The sequence below is a fragment of the Manacus vitellinus genome, unplaced genomic scaffold, assembly GCF_001715985.3.
Source record: "Manacus vitellinus isolate BGI_N305 unplaced genomic scaffold, ASM171598v3 scaffold_29_pilon, whole genome shotgun sequence".
In the NCBI taxonomy this organism is placed as follows: domain Eukaryota; kingdom Metazoa; phylum Chordata; class Aves; order Passeriformes; family Pipridae; genus Manacus; species Manacus vitellinus.
In genome coordinates, this window is record NW_021940207.1 from 2791457 (window position 1) to 2809460 (window position 18004).

Sequence of the window (18004 nt, forward strand, 5' to 3'; positions counted from 1 at the left end):
TGTTGTGGGGGTATGGATATGTATATATATTATGATCTGCTTCATTCTGGTCACCTCTTAAGCTCTGAGTATCTGTGTTGCTGCAGAGATAAAATAATGGGTGTCTCTTTGCAGATTGGTGAACGAGGGGCTAACCTGAGTGGAGGACAACGTCAGAGAATCAGTCTGGCTCGAGCCCTGTACAGTGACAGGGACATTTACATCCTTGATGATCCCCTTAGTGCCTTAGATGCTCATGTTGGAAATCACATTTTTAACAGTGCAATAAGGAAACACCTGAAGTCAAAGACAGTCCTTTTTATCACACATCAGCTTCAGGTACTGCATCTCTCATACCTTTCTTGGCCTTTGTTGAAATGGTGTTTAATCAGTTGCCTTCATATTGGAAATTTCTATGCCTTGATCTGTAACAGCACAACTCTATCTGTAGAATAGTTTACATTTACAAACTAGGTTTGCAAATATGCACTGAGCACAGTCTAATTGTTTATCTGATATCTGTGCTGCTTGGTGTCTGACTGGGACTGGTAACACTTGGCTAAAGAAAATTTACCAGAGAAATAAATATCCTGTGCAAAAACACTTTTGCTAATGTGCTATAAATCTATTTCATCACATCAGAAAACACAGAGATTTGGTGTCAGAAAATCAGAATTGATGTATTCTGAGGTGGTTTTTTTTTTTTTGCCATCTTCTGTACATAGAAATATTAGTACATAGTCTATCAGTATTTGCAGTGTTAAGTATCCTGAATCATGTCTTCTGTAAGAGATTTGCTTTGTTAGAACATAAACACTTTTTATTTGCATCATGTGAGCAGTTGTGCTCTGGTCAAAGCAGGATCTTTGAGAATCAGATGTCTATTACATGGGAATAGGTGTTGTGTACAAGCATCTATAAATTTGGAGAAGGGGACGGATTATGTGGGAGTGTGTTTGATTATCAGATATAATGACAGAGACTTGTTCTTACTGCCATTTTCTCAGTATCTTGTTGACTGTGATGAAGTCATCTTCATGAAAGAAGGCTGCATTACTGAGCGAGGAAGTCATGAGGAACTCATGAATTTAAATGGGGATTATGCAACTATTTTTAATAGCCTACAGCTGGGAGAAACACCACATATTGAGGTACTTGTTTGTTTACCTTAAAGTGCTCTGAATGCTGACTGTTCTGATGAGATGAACCAAGTGATATGGTTGGAAGACTGGAAAAGGGCTTCACATATGTGTTGATCTGACCAATAGATTTCCTACAGAATAATCTGTGCTTCATTAGCACTTTGTGTTTGCAGTAACAGTTTGTTTTAGGGAATGTGTACTAGAGGGGACTCTGCCAAGGAGCTCATGAGTTGATCGTGAAAATAATGTAGTGTCTCCCCTGGTGATGCTCAGAGCAGGAAGTTTGTCCCTCTTATTGTACACCCCACTCCTTAATTTACTTCTAATTAGCACAGACCTTGAACAACCTTTGTCTGAAAAAATTCTTACTGGCTTATTATTTTTTCAGTGGAGTGTGACTGAGGCACAGCAAAAGTGACACAACTTGTAAAAAGTTAGATATGGCAGTATTTTGGAAATGTAACTGAAAATGCTATGTTTTAGGGGGTTTTGAGGAAAAAAAAATTGTGGATTGACACTACTACTCTTATTAAAAGGGTCTGTGACTGTAAACTTAGATATGTGTTCAGTATTTTAGTGTTTGCAAAAAAATGTAAATCTAGAAAATAACAAGAACCCTTCAGTACAACAAGCATTTAAATTTTCAGCAATTTAATTTTTCCTACCCTTCTCCTCTTTGTTTTCTGAAGTGAATCTTTGCAGTAAAGACCTTTGCCTTTTGTTTTATAGTAACTTACTTCTCTAAGTTTTGTGTGCATTTTCTTTTATCAAGAAGAGATTAAAAGTAGATAAGCAGTTTATTTTTTGAGAGGTAAGGGGCTCCTTATTCACAAGTTGTGGACCTTTGGAAAAAGAAAAAAGGTCTCTGAGAGGGAAGCATTGTGAGAAATACAGATATAGAAGGTGCTTGGTGAAATATTTTCCTGTGAGGTGTTTGTGAAAGAAGCAAAAGGATATAATGCATTGCTCTGCATATCCTTTGAGGCATGAAGATTATAGTTCTGCCCCTTTAAGATTAATGTAATAACAGTTAAGAAGAGGTTCTTCAGTCTGCACGCTTGGCTGACCTTCTGTGTCTCTCTGTAAACACTAGCTCATGGAAGGAGCATTAATTTGCATTCCCTGTGGGATAAGAAGAAATGGATGATCAAGTTAGATTCTCTGTGGTTTGATATGTGAGATGTCTCTTCTCACATAAAGTGTGGGAAGATGACCCTGGAGCTGGTGTGTAGAGGGTTTTGGTTAACATAGTCTGTCTCTGAATAGGTAGTAACTTTCATTTGTTGGAGCATGGCTGGCTTTAGAACAGTGTTTTTGTGTGTGCAGTTTAGTGGGTTTTTTATCTTCATTTCTGGAAGATAAGTTAACCTGACTTTGTTCTTAGGAAAGGTCTCAAGAAATGTCTCTGAAGTACTAGGGTGTTTGGGGGGAAAAAGCCTCTTAAAAAAATTGTCAGTTATTTTTACAAGGATCAAGGGGATTATAACTTTCTCTCAGTAGTAGAAATGTCATTCCTTTACCATGTAGACTCCTAATGTCACTTATTCTGGGAATTAACCTTGCACGCTCTTAATACAGGTTGGTAGTGGTTCAGGTTGATAGAGGAGGAGAACGTAGTCCACCAGAGATGGGACTTATCTGTAATAACAGCAAAGTTAATTTCCTCCTTGACATGAATGCTAAGCTATTGAAAGCCTTTGTCCCTAGGAGGCAACTTATTAGCGGTTTTGGTTCAGATATGAAAATGTCAAAGCAAATTACTCCAATATGTTTAGTGTCATTGTTTTCCTGCAGATTAATATAAAGAAGAACACAAACAATTCACTGAAAAGGCCCCAGGATAAAAGTACCAAAACAGGGTCTGTGAAGAAGGAGAAAGTTGTAAAGAAGGAAGAGGAGGGTAACTATGTAATCAAATTTCTGACTGTAATAATTTTGTCCTCCAGTAAGCTCAAAACATTTCCTTTAAAAGTGTATTGTGAAGGTTTTGAAAGCTGTCTCAATCCTAGTCACTCAGCATGGTTGATAGGACACAAGCAGTGGGCAAAGAGCATTCATTAACACGTTAAATTTGGGTGCCTGTACAATGTTCTTAAGTTCAATCAGGCTGCTGCTGGTCAGATGCCACCGGCACAAAGGAGCTGGTTGTGTCCTGTCTCCCACACTACCTCTCCCTCCTATCCTAAGAGGGCAATGTGTATAGCTTGGCACTCAGAGGCCCAGGCAGAACATGGCATTTATCTATGAAGAACTGGGAGGTCTGACCTCTGTAGTTCTCTGTTTAATGTTAACTTTGAACTTCAGGGTTTAAAAAGCAATAGTGAGGCTGATACCAGCCTAACATTTAAGTCTGTGCTAATGATGCTTTTTCAGACATACCATGACATAAATTCTGCAGAGGAAATAGAACTTTTTCAAAGACTCTTTGAACCATTGAGTTCTACGTATTAAGTAAAGTCTGTGTTTCTGACAGTAATTTGTACAGTTTGAAAATTACTAATTTTGTGTGTGTTCTCAAATTTACAATTTTATGGAACAGCTTCCTTTTCCTCAATCCCTCTTCCTCTGTTGTTTCACAGGCCAGTTGGTCCAGTTGGAAGAGAAAGGCAAAGGCTCTGTCCCCTGGTCTGTTTATGGTGTTTACATTCAGGCAGCTGGAGGCCCAATTGCATTCCTCATCATCATGGCACTGTTTGTGCTGAATGTGGGCAGCACAGCTTTTAGCAACTGGTGGCTGAGTTTCTGGATCAAGCAAGGCAGTGGAGTAAGTTAAATAGCTTTTCTACTCCTGTGTCTAATGGTCAGGGGGTTTGCTCAGCTAGACTAATCCCAAGCAGTATTATGAGACCAAATGGTGCTTCCTAATTTAAGTAAGTTCTCAGGCTCCCCAGGAGGTGATCTCACTAGGGAGTTAATCTCCAAGAATAAGAGAGCTCCAGTAATAAGAAAGATGTAAGAGCTCATGTGGCTTTATACTGCCCTCTTGTTCCTTGTCTTGGTTAGTCTAAGAAAAGGAAGTGAAAATGTGAAAGGGGCCAACAAGCTAATTTTAGTGTTTTTTTTTGTTTGAACATGATCTTACATATAACAGGATAATCTTGTTAAAATATGGCTATAAGTCAAATGACTTTTGGGAATTTCTTTGCAGATTCTGATGACCTGGAATGGTTTGGGATTTTTCCCACTCTAAGGGCTTTGATTGCAAGTCTTGTTGCATTTAAATGTAATTGCAAGACTTTTTAGTGGGGATGCAGAGAGCAAGCTAATAACCTCAGAGATTAAATAATAAAGTGCAGATGGCCAACAATATTAAAATAAGCAATGAGGGGTCCTTAAATATTCTCAAAGATGAAAAATAAGAAGAGAGAATGAAAATGCATGACAGTGTGACCTTAAAGAATTTACTACATACTGGCAGAAAACAGTTTGAAGACTGAACTTATCCAAGGTGAATATTGCTGTGGTAGTGGGAATGGTAGTATGCAAATATCTAGCATTGCTCAGAAGAACACAAGAAATAAGTGTGAAATGAGAGGTTAGGAATCAAATGAAGTAGATATTGTGGTAGTATTTTGAAAGATATGGTAGGAAAAAGTCCAAGGGTTACAAATCTGCAAGTCGGGTGTCTCTGCCAGGGAAAAATTGCAGAAGTGTTCAAAGGTCACTGAAGTACTTTAAAGAAGAAATATCAAATATGGTGGGAGAGGACACAAGACAGTAAAATTCTACCTCATGTAATGTGTATATGCTTAGTCCTTGACTCAGCTAACCACTGAAACCTTGATTTTTCTGCAGAATACCACTGTGACTTTGGGAAATGAAACTGTCATAAGCAGCAGTATGAAAGATAACCCTCACATGCATTACTATGCTGGCATCTATGCGCTGTCTATGGCAGTTATGTTGATCCTGAAAGCTGTTCGTGGTGTGGTCTTTGTAAAGGTATGTGCCAATGCTGGTTTTATTATCCCCCCTTCCTTCTGCTCCTGTATATTGCTGTCACTGTGGTTCTTTGGTCATCTCCCAAGAGAGACTTTTGAACCAGAAGAAGTCAGTCATGGTTTTTCTGTGTCATCTCTTGGGGCTGCACCATGCTTTCTGCTAAACTTCTACCCAAATTAAGAACTTCTTTCTGTTGTTTGGAAGCACAGAAGGCAATAAGAAACCCCTTATGGTTGGACAGAGAAACTGAGCAGAATGTTTTGGTGGCCAGAGGAGATGCAGTGACAGGAATGCAAACACCCCATTATAACGCTGCGATGTTTTCTGCATTGTCAGGGAACTCTCAGAGCATCCTCAAGGCTCCATGACGAGCTTTTCCGACGAATTCTGCGTAGTCCCATGAAGTTCTTTGACACTACACCCACTGGGAGGATTCTCAACAGGTTTTCCAAAGACATGGATGAAGGTATCTCTTACTGTGTGTGCTGTAAATCCCTCATTCAGACCTCCCAGTTAATTCCTGAATACTCTCCAGTCTCTTGCTGTTTGGGTAATCGTACCCTCTAGCAAATGTGTACTTGTAATAGACAGAGCTGGAATTGGGATGTACCTGAGTTATGATGATAGAAGGCAGCTGATGTTTCAGGTCTGTCCATTCTCTTATAAAGAAGAAAATGTGCAGCTGCTGTTGTACCTACAGGCTGCACACAGGCTCTTAGCAGTTAATGCAGGGGTGACCTAAAACATCAGGGTGAAGCTGATGTGCAGCACTGGTGGTAATTAGGTCAGAGTTCCATCAGTGCTATTTCTGCAAATGGGAATAATTGGAAAGACTACCAGCAGCTCACAGGGTAAAAGCACCCTAATGAAAATGTACAATTTTAATTTGAGTAAGCCATGAAATCACTGTCCTTGTCAATGATGATGTACAGCTGGACTGAATTGCTCTATCTAGGTTGTTTTAGCTTTCTGTACTCAAAATCTTCCTCTCTTCCCTCCATCTTTTTCAGTTGATGTTCGTTTGCCATTTCAAGCGGAAATGTTCATCCAGAACGTCATCCTTGTGTTCTTCTGTGTGGGGGTGATTTCTGGGGTTTTCCCCTGGTTCCTGGTGGCAGTGGGGCCCCTCATTGTCCTGTTCACAGTTCTGCATGTTGTGTCTAGGTAAGTGCATCAGCTGCTTTGACTGAAAGTACAGATACTTTGACCTTCAAGTACATGTGCAGCAATGTAGTGGTTGGCATATGGTAGTTTTACACGTCACTTAAAGTGCTTCTTTCCTTCCAGAGTCTTTATTCGGGAGCTCAAGCGTCTGGACAACATCACACAGTCTCCATTCCTGTCTCACATTACATCTAGCATCCAGGGTCTCTCTACAATCCATGCCTACCACAAAGGGCAGGAATTTCTGCACAGGTCAGTCTAGATATCCATCTGAGGGTGGTGGAGCATAAAGCAGGGTGCAACAGGTTGGCATTCAGAAAGATTTATTAATGGGGTCTATAGCTGATGGCATCATTAGTTCTGAGAGTGAAAGTTACTTTTCTGGGAAAAAATGAGGGAGAACAAGAAGAAGGGAAAACTCCCCAGTAACCAAGTGGGAAGAATAGTGGTGGGGTCCCAGGTGAACGCCCTCCTCTGGAGTTCTCTGCAATGCAGCAGGTGGCAATGGTAATGGAGAGGACAACTTTTTGACCATGCTTTTCCCTTACTAGTATGTGCTTTTCATCAGGTCCTGCTCATACGTTCTGTGGGTTGTTTCTCCTTGTGATGTTATTAGCATTACCTAAGGCATGCTAACCAAACCTCAGTGGGAGTATTGATGAGCTGTTTGTCTCTGTGCACGTGTGTAATTGGAGAGTATCTCTCAGTTATTTCAGTGATCTGTGGCCACCTTGTGCTCTGTGCTTGGTTTTCTCCAGTATAAACTAAAATTTTCAAAACAAATGTTAGTGAGGGAAGGCAAAACATTCTCATGTAAGTGGCATTTGCTTCCCATGAGAACCTGCTGTAACAGTATCAGGGTTTTGCAGGTGCAAAGTCATGAGACCGAGAGCGTGGGAGTGCAGGGAGAATTGCCACAGAAGCTCTGGAAAGGCACTGCTACACCAGCTTAGATGAAAGGTTGTAGAGGTGCAAATAGCAGTCCCTTGGCATTGCTGGTTGCACTAAGGCACTGCACAAATGTGCAACAGTGATTGAGTTGGATGATCAGAAAATCTAGTTACTGGCTTTGTGAATCTCTTAAGAGTCTCTCCTTAAGTGTACTTTCTCAGCTCTGCAGTATCAGGATTGTAAATTAAGGGGTTACTGGTGTGTTTTAGTTAGTGTCACCAGTTCTATCAAGACTTTGTTTTTATACTTGTGTATAAAATAACATAGTCTGAAGCACTGCTGCTGTAGCCAACGAGCATCTTCTGGAGCGTCTTGCATAGGTGAAGTTGTGGTGAAAGTGCGTGTCCCTGATTTTGATTCACCCTGGTATAATTTATTGTTGTACACAGAGAGACTTGGTGATGTGACTTTTGAGAGTTTGAGCTAAGTCCATATCTGACATTACTCAGGGAAGTTTGCAAACCCTGCTTTCGTGGCCTGGTTTGAGACTTTGTCAACGATGAGCCTTCCTATCCTGGACTCTGATACTGGAGGTATCTGTAGAACACCAGGCTCATGGAGTCTGCTAACCTTTCCTGTATCTGTTTCAGGTACCAGGAGCTCCTGGATGACAATCAGGCGCCGTTTTACCTGTTCAGCTGTGCGATGCGCTGGCTGGCTGTGAGGCTGGACATTATCAGCATTGCTCTTATCACAACCACTGGCCTTATGATTGTCTTAATGCATGGCCAGATCCCTCCTGCCTATGCTGGGCTGGCTATCTCATACGCTGTGCAGGTGAGTGTGTCCACATACTGTAATATTTAATTTCTCATTTAATACAGATATTGCTAATAGGTAAAAGAAACACATCACTTAAAACTTAATGCACTAGAATGGAAAAATATACTATTACCTCCTTGGGTAATGCAAGGGAAAGCAATTCAGAGTCATGACCTTTAGCAGTCAAATTACAAATTCTGAGGAGCCTATGTTCTTAAGGCTATTGTTCTGGCAAGCTGCTTCTTTTTAAGCAAAGAAGTAGAAACTGAGGCATATGCTGAAAATTGAAATTTTCTTGGATATTTCCAGAGATAGGATTGATGGTACATCAGACACGTGCCAAACTAATATCTTAATGTATTGCCTGCAGCGTGTTCTCACAGCAAACAGCATTCAGCGCTGAGTCAGAGAAGCTGCAGGCTTGGAGTGCTGATGTTGGACCTGCTGTTTGGCCTCTTCTGCCTCCTCGTGGTAGTGAGGTGAAATTAAAAAGCTTTGACAGCTCATACTTAAAGCTGTTGCTCTTGGGAAACGTTTCTAAGCTGCTGGTTTCTCAAGTGGTTCATAAATTATGATTATTCTAAAATCAACTGTTTCATTAACTTGCTTGAACACCTTAGTTATATGGTGCCCAGTGCCAAGAGTACTTGTATCAAATGTCATAGAATCATTTTGGCTGGAAAAGACCTCTAACACCATTGAGTCCAACTGTTAGCCCAGCACTGCCAAGCCCACCACTAAACTGTGTTCCCAAGTGCCACATTTACATGTCTTTAAGTATCTCCAGGGTTAGTGGAGTCTACCACTTCCCTGGGTGGCCTGTTCAGTGCCTGACAACCCTTTCAGTGAAGAAATGTTTCCTAATATCCAATCTAAACATCCCCTGGCACAACTTGAGGCCATTTCCTATTGTCTTATCACTTCTTACTTGGGAGAAGAGACTAACCCCCACCTGGCCATAACCTCTTTTCAGGTGGTGGGAGAGAGTGAGAAGGTCCTCCCTAGGCCGTGTTTTCTTCAGACTGAACACCCCCAGCTCTCTCAGCTACTCCTCCCAGGTTTTGTGCTCCAGACCTGTCACCAGCTCCACTGCCCTTCTCTGGACATGCTCCAGCTCCTCAGTGTGTTTTGTAGTGAGGGGCCCAAAAGTGAACTCAGGATTTGAGATGTGGTGTCACCAGTGCCAAGTACGAGGGGTTGGTCATTGCCCTGGTCCTGCTGGCTGCACTGTCCAGTAGGTTCATCTTTCAATTCAATAATAAATCACAGCTATCTAAAAATTTGTGTTCGTTGTCTTTCATTTCTTCAGCTGACAGGCTTATTCCAGTTTACAGTCAGACTTGCTTCAGAGACAGAAGCTCGCTTCACCTCGGTGGAGAGGATTGACCATTATATCAAGGTAGGACTGTAACGCATTCAACTGCCTGTTGTGAAATCTCTTGTTGCTTGTTATGCTGCCATAATCTGCCTTAGTACAGAATGTGTGCTTCTGATCTTGTAAGGGCACTAATGCTTGTGCTGTAATACTGCAGAGTGAGTTTGCTTTATGAAGCACATGTGTAAGCACTGGTGGGATGAATGACCCAAGAGCTGGTAGGTAACTAAGCTTACAGGCACCACTGGAGTTACATAAGGATATTGAAAGTTTTCTGGCACTCTCAGTAAAGAGTGGAGCGTGTGAAAGGGGTAACTGGGGGTTCAATACAATATCTTACAGCAAAAGGATGGTTTTCTGGCATCCGTCATTCCAAACCTAATGGAACTCCTTCATTTAAACACAGATAACTGTTACTTTATCTACGTGTAATTCTGCTACATCCTAATAAGCATATTACTTTTTCCAAGCTGTCTTGCATAACATATTTCTGTATGCTTGAAAAATCAAGGAATTGCTCTTGTTGGAAACACAGCAAATGTACTCAGCTAAACATGAGAAGTATGCCAGGCTAAATGCTTAGCAAGCTGTTTTGATTATCTGTGACTCTTTCTTTGTAACTAGGATTTGTGTGTGCAGAACCGGGCATAGGTCAGTGGGGAAAGTGCAGCCAGGGGAAAGCCCTCTGCTGGGTCTGGTCTGTGAGATGAAAGGCTTTGTCACTTAATGTTCCCTGTGAACTTCATAGGGAGAGATCTCCATCTGTTTGGTAAATCTTGATATTTGTAGAATTTTTGTAGCCTGTGGATTTAATCTGAAGACAAGAAAACCCCCAACCTGCCCAGTCCCCCAGTTAAATAAATAAATCCTCTTGTGGCATCTAAGTAGAAAATTTCTGTGTATGGAAGACTTAGTGACCACAAAAGCTGACAACTGTGCTAAACTGCCTGTTATCTTTCACTGGGCTGGGCTGGGTTTATCACTGGCAGGCCTTAGACTGCAAAACCTACAGTTGTAGGCTGTTTGGGGTTTTTAAAAATTATGTCTTATGTCTATAATTTCATATCAGTGTTAGGGCAACACTATCTGTGATTTTTATTATGAAACTATAAAACTAGTTTGAAGCTGAAGTGAAGGGGTGGGTGAGCAGTAGAACAATGTGCAGGTCCTGGGTCTTACCAAGGCCCAGGGCTGGCTTTTTTTCAGTGAGGGTTTGAGGTGCTGTTATGGACCAAGCTCAAAGAACTGGAGCACTATTGTAGCAGATGGCTGTTTTTCTCAACCCCCTGGGGTACAATTAATCTGCCTCTAACTAGATGCTGCAGATGTCCACGAACAGTCCTTGAGGGATCTCTCAATGGTCAGTGTAGGAAATAGGTATCTCCAGAGGGCAATTTATTACCTGCTCTAAGTATTTATATTAGAATGAGAAAAATCACACTCCAGAAATGCTATTTTATAGCATTTGTAGAGATCTCTCTTTTGTAGAGACTATAAAGGAGTTGTCAGGGCCTGGTTCATTTGGAGATTTTACTTTGTAAGTTATTCAAGGTGAATCCCACGACTTGATTTCTGCCATTCTTTGAGGCTGCTTGTGCCAAATATGGGAAAGTGACCTTGGCTTCACTCTAAACATGCTATAAGGGCTTGTGTTTGGCTTTCAGAGGTTCTGCTTTTCTGTTTAGTCGGTGAACTGCTCGGTGAGGGACCTATTAGGGAGCAGAATAAAATAGCAAAAGTGAGCAAGATGGAAGGGGGTGACTGATTCAGTGATTTAATGGGACAGGGGAAAATGAGGAGGAGAAGGAAAAGGGTGACATTTATACAATGTGTCACTTGGGCATTCTCTTCTGTGTCAGGATCAATGGAGGTGACACTGGCACAGCACAGCAAATGAGGCATAGAAATGCAGCAGATTCCGCATCCAGCCTTTAGAGTGACACAAAACTGAATAGGATTGTGCTGATAAATAATAGGCCTAAAATACATTATGAATTCCAGTGATGAAAGACATTGTTGTATAAAAGGACTGATGTCATTATTGAGGCAGTGGTCAGTGTAACACAGCAAACTCCTGATCCACTGGGCCCACATTCAGCCACACAGCTTGTCATGAAACTGCCATAAACTGATCTGGGCTGAGTCTGCAGGGAGGAACTGCTGAAAGCTGCGGTTGATAGTTTTCCTTTCTGGTGGTTTGTTTACTGGAAACTGAACTTCTCTGATTTTTTTTTTTTTTTTTAAGACACTTTCCCTGGAAGCTCCTGCTCGAATTAAGAATAAAACTCCTCCTCTGGACTGGCCGCAGGAAGGTGAAGTTGTTTTTGAAAATGCAGAGATGCGGTACCGAGAGAACCTCCCTCTAGTACTTAAAAAAGTGTCCTTTACCATCAAACCGAAGGAAAAGATTGGCATTGTGGGAAGGACAGGCTCAGGTAAGGAAAAGCACTCAGCGGAGTTAAATTACCACTTTAAAAGAATAGATTGGGTCAGTCATATTGGTTCTCCTGGTTTTGGATAAACTGTTGGTTGCACAGGACTAGTCCAGCAGTCTCAGTGGTGGATTCTGTTCACGTGCATACATAAGGAAGATACCTGTAAACAATAGTGAAAATAAGTTTCCATTTAAAGCAGAGTGATATCCTACTATGCTTGAGCCAGTATGTTCATTATGTTTAACTCCCCAAACTACTTAGCAGCACAGAATGTTACCTACGTTCATTGCAGCTTATTTGACTCTTGGAAGTTTTTTGTACTGATGCTGCAGCCAGGTTTAGCTATAAACTATCTTAGAAGTCTGTACTGGGAAGAATGACTTTGTGAGATGACTTAAATAAATTCCAAAATGTAGATTCAAAATAAGTAATTAATAATGCTGTATTGGGTTTACATGGCCAGGTTTTGGCAGTGAGGGTGGGGTGGCTTCTGTGAGGAGAGATTAAGAGCTGCCCCTACAATTGCTTACAAGTTTAAACCCTGGGATTGCTTGCCAGGACTTAATGGTAGTTTAAAATACTTTTCTTACACATGGACAGCTTTTAAAAATCTATTTCATCTGAAAACTGCCATGACTCTGTATGAACAGCAGTATTGTTTTTCCTGTCTCCTTTTTAGGGAAGTCCTCCCTTGGAATGGCACTCTTTCGTCTTGTCGAATTGTCTGGAGGCTGCATTAAAATTGATGGAGTGAAAATAAATGACATTGGTTTGGCAGATCTTCGAAGCAAACTCTCCATAATCCCTCAGGAACCCGTGCTGTTCAGTGGCACTGTGAGGTTAGTCAAACTATAAGAAGGTAAGAAGGATCGAGCAATCTATCAGCTTATACCTGAACTCAAATAGGTGCCTGTTGAGGTGATAGCTCTCAGGCATCCTAGCTTCTGCTCTGGTTTTGAAACAAAAAAAATCAGAGCTAAATGATTTTAACTGGCCCAGGTCAGCGCTGTGTGTGATCATCCTCTTTGCAAAGTCTTGCTTTCCCTTTATATTTGGTTGAAGTTTTTCTATCTTTGTCTTCCATCTCTACTCTTGTTCTTTGTCTCTTCTAACGCCAGTGCGCTGGGAACATCTGATTTCCTTGGCAAGGAAACTCTGTCATTGGAAGGCTAGATGTGAATCATCTGTCTGGATGAATTAGCACACTGCTGGTTTGCCATTCAGTGCTGAGTTAAAATTCTGGTTGTTTTCTGCCTCCCCTTCCAGATCGAACTTGGATCCTTTCAATCAGTACAGTGAGGAGCAAATCTGGGCTGCTTTGGAAAGAACTCATATGAAGGAGTGTGTAAGTATCATGTGCCCTGTGAGATACATGTTTGCATTTGGCTTCCAAACCAACATATTCTGTTAGTAGCTACTTTAGATAAAGCTTTCCCCCCCCTCATTTTCAATGCTTTATTTGACTGATTTTTTCTTTTTCCCCACTGTTTTATCAGACTGTGTTGGATTTTTTTTTTTGAGAACATGATGTATTCTGTGTGTGTACTCTTTTTAGTCTATAGCATAGCAGAGTGCTGCTTCATCACCGGGATTCTTAAGGTGTTAAAACGTTTCCAGTGATATTTTTACCCTTCAAGTGATATTTTTCTATATATGCCTTAGGTGTGCATTCTGCACTTATATTTGTGAGTGTGCATGTCAAATGTGCACGTTTATACTGAACTTGTAAGTCAAATGGCACATACAGCTATGGAACACAGGCTGCAGGAATTCCTGCAGGGACTAGGTTCACTCTCTTCTCTTGATGACAAAGATTATCAGGACATCTGTATTTATGTTTATAAGATTTTGTGCAATGCTCTAAGATTTTTTGCCTTTTCCTTCCCCCACAGGTTGCACAGCTGCCTATGAAACTTGATTCAGAAGTAATGGAAAATGGGGAAAACTTTTCTGTTGGAGAGAGACAGTTACTGTGCATAGCTAGAGCTCTACTGCGTCGCTGCAAGGTGAGCACAACAATGAGAGAAACAGCTGGAGATATCAAACTGATAGGAACGAACAAGCCTTTTTGTGCCAGATTCTGCCAGAGGAATCACATCAATGATTAGATTAGTAGAACAACTAGGAAGGCATTTGTAGCCAGCTGTGAGCTCCTGTAATGTCCTGCCATTGGAAAGGCACTGCTTGCCAGTGTTAACAATAGTGTGTCAGACTGGCCTGATAATTTCTTCCACCTTTTTGTGAGTGTGAGCCAAGTTTTTTTCCATCTACGTGGTACTCCACTAAAATGTGATCTACAAATGGAATTTGGGATCATGCTGTACCAGCAAAGTGAAAGGTTTTACAGAAATAGAAGACAAACAATAATTACAGTGAGAAAGATGAAAGCAAGTGTGATATATAGGGTAATTTTGAAGGCAATTACATCAAGAAAACTGAAAGGGTGTTTGTGAAAACTATCTTTGTGACCACAACTCTGTAAGGATTGCCAGTTGTGACAACTCTTGGCCGTGGCAATTCTGCCCACTCTACATATTTTTATGTTTAGGGAGGGAAAGCATGACTGTGAGTAACATCCAGAATTCTGTGCTGCTTTCAGATATTGATCCTTGATGAAGCAACAGCTGCTATGGACACAGAAACAGACCTACTGATTCAGGAGACCATCAGAGAGGCGTTTGCTGACTGCACTATGTTAACAATTGCTCATCGCCTGCACACGGTACTGGGCTGTGATCGGATCATGGTGCTAACACAAGGACAGGTGAGCAGAAAGGCTTCTGTTGCTGCAGCCCCTGTTGCCTGGTGATGCCATGTGTACAGGCTGAACTGGGGCAACAGCTAGCATTACAGGGTGGGAAATCCTCTGTGTTCATTCACATCTTTGGTAAAACACTCCAACACAAGCAGCTGCTGCCTGACTGTGACAAGATCAGAGGGCAAAATATCTTTTACACTCCAAGAAAGTATCATAGAGTAAGAGTCTGTCTTTAAAAGTGTTTTCAAATCTCCATTTGTCTCAGAATTAACCTACATCTCTGGGGCTTAGTGGTTGTTTGCATTACCTTCGTAAAGCCTTGTGCCATCAAGCAGGTCCATGACAGATGCTTAACCTATTTTCAGGCTTCCATTTGGGAGCCACAAGCAGTTAAGTGCAAGAATAGTGGGCAAGACTCTTAAAGGTAGAGAAGGCAAAAGCCCATAGAATCTGCCTCTGCCAGAGCCATCAGAGGTTGCTTCCTGTGAGTTAGTTCCAATGTTTGAGCCAGTCCAAAGCATTCCAGGTTACAGTATGTATCCATAAACGCACGTACTTTCACTGCCTGTTGTCTAATCGAAAGATGAATGCTGTGTTTTTGATTCTTTACTACCATGTCACAAGTCCAAGGAGTAGGAATCCATTTTCTGCTGGATTTTACTGACATACTTTACTTGCCTTGTTTGCTTTTAGGTTGTGGAATTCGACACGCCGTCTGCCCTTCTGGCCAATGAGAACTCGCGCTTCTATGCTATGTTTGCTGCTGCGGAGAACAAGGTTGCTGTCAAGGGCTAAAATTCAGGGCAAAGTCACTTTAATTTTGGAGAGCTACACTCCCTGCCTGTGGCAGGCCAGCTCTCCCTCCTCCTCCTCCTCCAAGCAGATTATTGCCTTTTCATCTTTTAATTTTTAGCACAATGTGTCAAGCCAGAGAGTTTTTAAAACCATGTCAGAAGAACTCTTCATGTTTTTATTATTGTATTTATTCCATATTACTAATTTTTTGTTATTAAATGCACTCTACAAATGGCTCAGGGAGCCATAGTTATAAATGTATCAGAGGCCTATAATGAAGCTTTATACATGTAGCTATATCTATACATATTCTGTATATAGCCTATATTTACAGTGGAAATGTAAGCTGTTTATTTTATATTAAAATAAGCACTGTGTTAATAGCAGTGCATATTCTTTTCTATCATTTTTGTACAGTTTATGGTACCAGAGATCTGGCTTTGTTATCGGACTGTATCAGACACCGTTTTGTCTCTTACAGTTCGCCTTTTCCTAGTGCCGGATTTTCTGTGTGTCTGAGTGGAAGTGAAGCTTTGCAATAGTGTCCTTTATTGTCACATCTTTGTCTAGCGCAGCAGAGAAGAGCTCTGTGGTGTAACTATTGCATTGTAATTTATCAAAGCTATTTGGAGCATCGCTAATGTTCACCACGGCAGCGGCTGCTGCTTCCCATGATGCTTTTCCAAAGCAGGGTTTTTAGTGATCTGAGTGGAGAATCACTCCTGGGTCACATTAAGGCCTTGTATTTTCTCAGTGTCCTGACACAGTATTTCTTACTGTATCAGCAGAGTTTATTTTAATGCAAGCAAGCCCAAGCTCTTCCTGCTTCGCTGATCTAACACAACCAAAATCTAACTGTTCGTGGAATGATCTGTAACAAATTAATCATAAGGTTCAAATCATGCCCTGTGTGGTAGCAGGAAAGCCTTTCCAGAGTTGCTTGAGCTGACTGACTCCTTTACCTTGAAGCTGCTAACACTCCTCAGAGGTTTAGGTTGGCTTTCACTGGCATGGGTAACACTAACTCTTTGTTCTGCTCACTTATACTAAAATTAAACAACATCAATATTTCCTGTTCCTTTATTGCACACTTGTTAAGGAAGCAGTCCTCGACCCCACATCTTCTGGAACCTTAAACAGGTTCCTGTTGATCAGGATGTAACACTGGTGTAGGACATGGTTTTCTTACTGTAAATGACCTACCTCAGGTTACTGGGTCCTGCGTAGTGCATTGCCATGATCACTGTACACCATCCCCATTTTTGGGACCTGTGGCCCAGGGGGACACGGTTGCTCCTGTAATAGCTGTGACTTATTGAATGGTCAGCGTTGCATGTCTTTGTCAACTTGGACATTTTGTAGCCTTAGCATGTTTGCAAAATGTCTCATTGAGGCAGAAATCTGAAAAGTAAATAAAACTATTTTGGGTTTTGTAAATTTTATTGGCTTAAGTGGTTTGTTTTGGGCACATAAATGACTTCTCACCTTTTTGAGCCCTGGGGGACAGGTTTGCAGGCTGGTTTGGGGGTTTTTGTCTGGTCATACGCCGTGGTTTAATCTTTCTTCAGAGTAAAGGTATTTCTTTAAAAGTGTGCTCTCCAGCATGAGGATGGCTTACAATACTTGTACGTTGAGTAGTAAAGGGAGTGATAATTTATAGTGCAAGTTTTTAAGCCAAGTAGAAGGGCTGAGGTCAGATGGAATCAGGAGATCCTTCTTAGGCTCAGATTTTCCATTTTCTTTACTTGCAAATGGTAGTGTCACATTTCTGCAGTCACAGTAACAAACATTTCTACCTATCAATACCACAGGCAAACTGTGGCTTTAGCAGAGCTTGGAATGTAGCTTGAAAACAGCACAAAAAACATCATTTGTTGTGATTGTCCTTAACTCTTGTCCTAAACAAGAATTAACTGGCACAGACCTTACCCTGCTCACAGGCCTTGAGTTCACCCCATGAACTTCAGGATTTCCCTTGAAGGAAGTGGGCTAATGCACTTAGTTCTTGAGTGCTGCTGGGGTCAGTGTGTGGCTTCGTTTTGCAGCTAAGGCTGAGCTAATGGCAGTCTGGGCAGAAGGGGAGCCATCCTGATCTTATCCTCCTTCTTCTTCCAGGCTGGGAGTTCCTCCTCCTTTCCCGATGCAGGAGTGTCTCTTGTGTGGTCCAGCAGTGACCCAGTTCAGAAAGCTAAGTTGCAGAAAGTTCACCCTCCAAAAGCAGGAATGCTGTACAAAGAAGGAGACAGGAAGGCACAGCTGGAAGGGAGGTGAAGTGGGGCTGCTCTTTTCAGTAGGTGCTGACTGTGACAGTAGCATAGGTATGAGAGGAAACCACACTCAGCATTCACTGCACCAAACTGCTGCTTCCCAGTCATGCTCTCCTAAAGAGCTGAATCTTTCCTGCTGCTTTGGTGAGCTGAAATAGCTCAACAAGGTGTCAGACAGGGACCCTTGATGGAGCAGGTGAACAGTCACCTGTGGACAGCAGGGATTAGCTCAACCATTTTGTTAAATCTTGGCTGCACAACTGTTATTTTGGAATTAAAGACAGAGACTGCCAGAGGGAAACATTCTTTCTGTTGTAATCGCTTCTCTGCTTCACTTGGCACTTGTCTCACAGACTTACTGAAGTATTGCTGTTCACATGGGTAGCTGTAATTTTTTTACTGGCTTTCATCCTGCATCACAGGAGCAAGTTGAG

At 41.6% G+C, this 18004-nt stretch overlaps 1 protein-coding gene across 5 annotated transcripts in view; it reads left to right on the top strand.

The window, feature by feature from the left end:
- The window catches only part of ABCC5 (ATP binding cassette subfamily C member 5), a 44630-nt gene extending 26940 nt beyond the window's left edge, over positions 1–17690 (top strand). For 3 of the 5 annotated variants that reach the window (XM_029960782.1, XM_029960785.1, XM_029960786.1), the window contains 17 exons: positions 115–318; positions 987–1130; positions 2916–3021; positions 3701–3885; positions 4917–5063; positions 5400–5529; positions 6074–6227; positions 6351–6479; positions 7769–7955; positions 9250–9339; positions 11561–11750; positions 12430–12589; positions 13017–13095; positions 13643–13756; positions 14350–14514; positions 15202–15285; positions 17419–17690. In XM_029960782.1, the coding sequence (XP_029816642.1) occupies positions 115–318; positions 987–1130; positions 2916–3021; positions 3701–3885; positions 4917–5063; positions 5400–5529; positions 6074–6227; positions 6351–6479; positions 7769–7955; positions 9250–9339; positions 11561–11750; positions 12430–12589; positions 13017–13095; positions 13643–13756; positions 14350–14514; positions 15202–15285; positions 17419–17574 (2424 nt within the window). In that variant the 3' untranslated portion in view covers positions 17575–17690. Of the gene's footprint in view, positions 1–114; positions 319–986; positions 1131–2915; positions 3022–3700; positions 3886–4916; positions 5064–5399; positions 5530–6073; positions 6228–6350; positions 6480–7768; positions 7956–9249; positions 9340–11560; positions 11751–12429; positions 12590–13016; positions 13096–13642; positions 13757–14349; positions 14515–15201; positions 16741–17418 lie in introns of those variants that run through there. The other 2 variants (XM_029960783.1, XM_029960784.1) reach the window with 2 other exon arrangements.
- Positions 17691–18004: the final 314 nt, after the last annotated feature.